Source organism: Colobus angolensis, unplaced genomic scaffold (assembly GCF_000951035.1).
Source record: "Colobus angolensis palliatus isolate OR3802 unplaced genomic scaffold, Cang.pa_1.0 Scaffold102, whole genome shotgun sequence".
Taxonomy (NCBI): Eukaryota; Metazoa; Chordata; class Mammalia; order Primates; family Cercopithecidae; genus Colobus; species Colobus angolensis.
In genome coordinates this window covers 3,887,312-3,891,583 of record NW_012111142.1, presented here as the reverse complement: position 1 = coordinate 3,891,583, position 4,272 = coordinate 3,887,312, and the positions used below count along the sequence as shown (strand labels likewise).

General features: G+C 39.6%; 1 protein-coding gene across 1 annotated transcript in view; it reads left to right on the top strand.

The window, feature by feature from the left end:
* The window catches only part of INADL (InaD-like (Drosophila)), a 472,039-nt gene that overhangs the window by 164,611 nt on the left and 303,156 nt on the right, over window positions 1-4,272 (top strand). Inside the window, exon 22 of the mRNA XM_011941560.1 lies at window positions 2,581-2,752. Within this exon, the coding sequence (XP_011796950.1) occupies window positions 2,581-2,752 (172 nt within the window). The remainder of the gene's footprint in view (window positions 1-2,580; window positions 2,753-4,272) is intronic.

Here is a 4,272-nt window from a genome sequence, read left to right as displayed (position 1 = left end):
TGAACTCCTGACCTCAGGTGATCCACCCGCCTCAGCCTCCCAAAGTGCTGGGATTACAGATGTGAGCTACCGCACCCAGCCCGATCTTTAGGCCCTCCATTTACCTTGTCTGATTAAGCACAATTATTTTAGGCTCCCCATTTATATCATTTGAATAAATGGCATTGCCAGATAACGGAAGGTGTTTAATCAGAAGTCTCAAAGCTCCTTTATGAGATGATCAAAGATACACTTGTTCTGTAGAATGGACCGTGGGATGCACAATAGATGGGAACTTCCATTCTAATCATAACATGAGCTGTAGATTTCTTTGTTTTTCTACTTCAGAAAACAGTATACTCGTTATTTTTTAAACTTAAAAGCTCACTGTTGGCTTACTAAGCAAATACTGTATTTATGTGTTCAGAAATATTTGCTAGGTGCTTTCTGTACAGGCGTGCTGCTCTGGGTCATGAGCGTGAAGCCGTGAACAAAATAAAGTCGGCCCTTGTGGAGCCCACGTTCTGGTGGGGGTAGACAATAACAAATTAATGTATAGTATTATAGGGTTCATGAGGGAAAATAAAGCAGTAAAAAGAAATAGGGAATGTTTGAGGAGGAGGCCTATTTTATATGGAGTGGTCCAGCTGTTTTAGTAACAGTTGACTGACACGTGAGTAAAGTAAGCCAGCCCTGTGTGAAAACATTCGGGATATGGCTGAGAGAACAAAAAATGCAAAGTTTTGAGGAGGTTATATGCTTGGTGACAAAAAACAAGTGTGTTCCTGGAGGATAAATAAGATAATGCAGATAAACAAAAAGTAGAAATAAAAAATTGTCTGCAGAGGTAATCGCGATTTGGTTTATAATCTTCCAAATTTTTCCAGTTTGTGTGAAACGCTACCTGTCTACCCTCATAACTGTGTCATCTCAGCTTTCTCCCTCAGCCCCAGATCTTCTGGGTTTCTTTTTCCTTTTGTTTTTGTTTTTGAAACAAGGTCTCACTCTGTTGCCCAGGCTGGAGTACAGTGGCGACATCGTTCCTCGCTGTGATCATCCTCTCAGACTCTAGTGATCCTCCTGCCTCAGCCTCCTGAGTAGCTGAGATTACAGGCATGCTCCACCAAGCCTGGCTACTGGAGTTTCACATGGTGCCCAAGCTGGTCTTGAGTTCCTGGGCTCAAGGAGTCTACCTGCCTCAATCTCCCAGAATGCTGGGTTTATAGGCATGAGTACCTGCACCTGGCCAATATTCTGTTTTTAAACAATAAACCATTATAACACAGCTTAACTTCTTCTCCATAGATAACCATGGTGTTGAATCCTATATATTATACCTTATGCATTATCTTTTTATAGTGTGTGTGTGAGGATGTGTATAGACAATATATGAGGACATACCCACACACATATCTATATATGATAGTTATACTGTGCCTAGTATATATACATGTATCAACATTTGATCTATTGTGGTGAGACTAAACGAGCTTTCTTTAGTTTATTTGGGCAAAAGTAAGGAGAAAATACTAGCTTTTAATTTCTTAAATTAACATGATAATTATATAATATGCTACCAACAACTAGGGAAGAACATAAGAAGTAAAGTCCAAAAATGTCCCAACCATGCTTCTCAAGCTTATTATGTGAACCTTTCTAAGTAGAAATCAAAATTAATTGTTAGGAAGTTTGTTGTAAACATTTAAATAAATTATGGCAATCTGTACCCTTTACCTACTGGTAAAAAATTGGCAAATTTTCTTAACCTCAGTTTTCCTGCCTATAAAATATGGTTGATAGTGTCTTTTCTTTCTAACTCATAGTTTGATGTGAGAATTAAATGAACCAGTATAGGCCAGGCGTGGTGGCTCACGCCTGTAATCTCAGCACTTTGGGAGGCTGAGGCGGGCAGATCACCTGAGGTCAGGAGTTCAAGACCAGCCTGGCCAACGTGACGAAACCCTGTCTCTACTAAAAATACAAACATTATTGTATTTTTGCATGCAACACCACACATATAGTCCCAGCTACGCAGGAGGCTGGGGCAGAGAGAATTGCATGAATCCGGACGCGGAGGTTGCAGTGAACCAAGATTGCGCCACTGCACTCCAGCCTGGGCAACAGAGCGAGACTCCGTCTCTAAAGAGAAAACTAGTGTAAAAGAATTCTGAAATGTATAAACAAAGCCCTTTTAAAATTAGAAATGATTTTATTTGGTTTTGTTATCCTGTGGATTTTTTTTTTTTTTTTTTGAGATGTCAGAGTTCTTATTGGGAAAGCTTAGGTTGATAAGAGAAAATCTGTAGTAAGATTAGATTTTTTAGTAATATCAATATTGCATAAATGTCATTTTTTCAGTGAGGCCACTGAAAATTGTAACTGTCTTCTGTTGAACAATTCCTATATTCCTTCCTTCTTTATTTTTCACCATTGTACTTATCATCATCGGATATATTAAAGCCTTTATTTATTTACTTTAATATTTTCGGTCTCCTACCTGGAAGAGTCCCCTCCCATAGTAGGTGCCCATACCTAGTTGCTGAATGACTGAAGGAGAATGAGTGCCTTTTGTGTTCACTGTTATCTGGATTTGTTCTTCAGGCATGATCCCGGATGATGCCCAAGGTCCTAGCTTGCTCATTGACCTTCCTGTTGTGGCTCAAAGTAGGAAGCAAGAAGATTTGCCTTTATATCAACACCAAGCGACGCGAGTTATTTCCAAGGCCTCAGCATACACAGGAATGTTGTCTTCTAGATATGCCACTGATACATGGTATGATATCATTTCTCTTTGTTTTCACATTATAAAATAGTGGTTTTTCTTTTTTTTTTTTTCTTTTTGCTTAAAAAAATGCATGATTTTGGTAGAACATTTGGAAAATACAGAAAAATATTATGAATAAAATCCACTATATTTGACAATTACCATGAGAATTTCATATACTTAAAATTTTGCCATATGTACAATTTTGTATCTTGCAGTTGTGCACAAAATGGATTACATAGAGTATTTGCTTAGAGAATGGGAGGTTAATTCAGAGTTTATTTTAACAACTCAAGCAAATGCACTTGAGGACAAATTAAAAGAAGACCAATTTAAGAGTGAGGAAATGTACGGGAATCCCTTGACTCATTGCATGTTGAGTGTAAGAGGGGGTAGTTGAGGATGACTTGTGTTTTTGGACTAGAAAACTAGATATGAGAAATTAGTGCTTCAGTATAATATTACAGGAGCATGAATGGGTTGGAAGGGAAAATGATGAGTTCAGTTTGGAACATATTGAGGGTTAAAGTAGCCATAGAACAACAAAGCTAAATGGAATCAATTAGATATGTGGGTCTGGGAATTAATGTTGAGGTCTGTCTGGACATGGGTAATTGGGAGCAAGATTAAGCGCAGGTGAAACTCTTGGATTTGAATGGTCATCAACACGAAGCTTAAACAATAAGGCAAGCATAGGGTCAAGATTGGAGTCCTGGAAGACAGCAATACTTAAGGCATGAACGAGGAAGAAAGGGGTGAGCTGGAATGAACAAAAGGTAGGAGAAAATTAGTCAACTAGACATTGACTTAGAAAGCAAAGGCAGAGAATATTGTAACAAAAGTGTCCTCACAAACTATGTTCACATGTTAGTAAAGTCAATGTAGATAAGACAGAGAAGTTTTCCTGGGGCTTGGCCATATGGACGCCATTGGTAAGCATTGAGCATTGTTAGTAGAGTGAATTCAGAGAGTAGTGTGTTGAGAATTGAACACAAGGTTAAAAATTGGACACAGAAAGAGCTGACTAGTGTTTTGAAAATCCTGGTCATGGGTTGGGCTTGGTGGCTCATGCCTGTAATCCCAGCACTTTGGGAGGCCGAGGTGGGTGGATCACCTGAGGTCAGGAGTTCGAGACTAGCCTGGCCAACATGGAAACCTTGTCTCTACTAAAAATACAAAAATTAGCTGGGCATGGTGGTGTGTGCCTGTAACCCCAGCTACTCTGGTGGCTGAGGCAGGAGAATCACTTGAACCTGGAAGGTGGAGGTTGCAGTGAGCTGAGATTATGCCACTGCACTCCAGTCTGGGCAACAGAACAAGACCTCATCTCAAAAAAAAAAAAAAAAAAAAAAATTAGCCTGTTGTGATAGCATGCACCTGTAGTCCCAGCTACTAGGGAGGCTGAGGCAGGAGAATCGCTTGAACCTGGGAGGCGGAGGTTGCAATGAGCCGAGATTGCACCACTGCACTCCAGCCTGGGTGACCAAGCGAGACCTTGTCTTGAAAATAAAATAAAATAAAGTAAAATA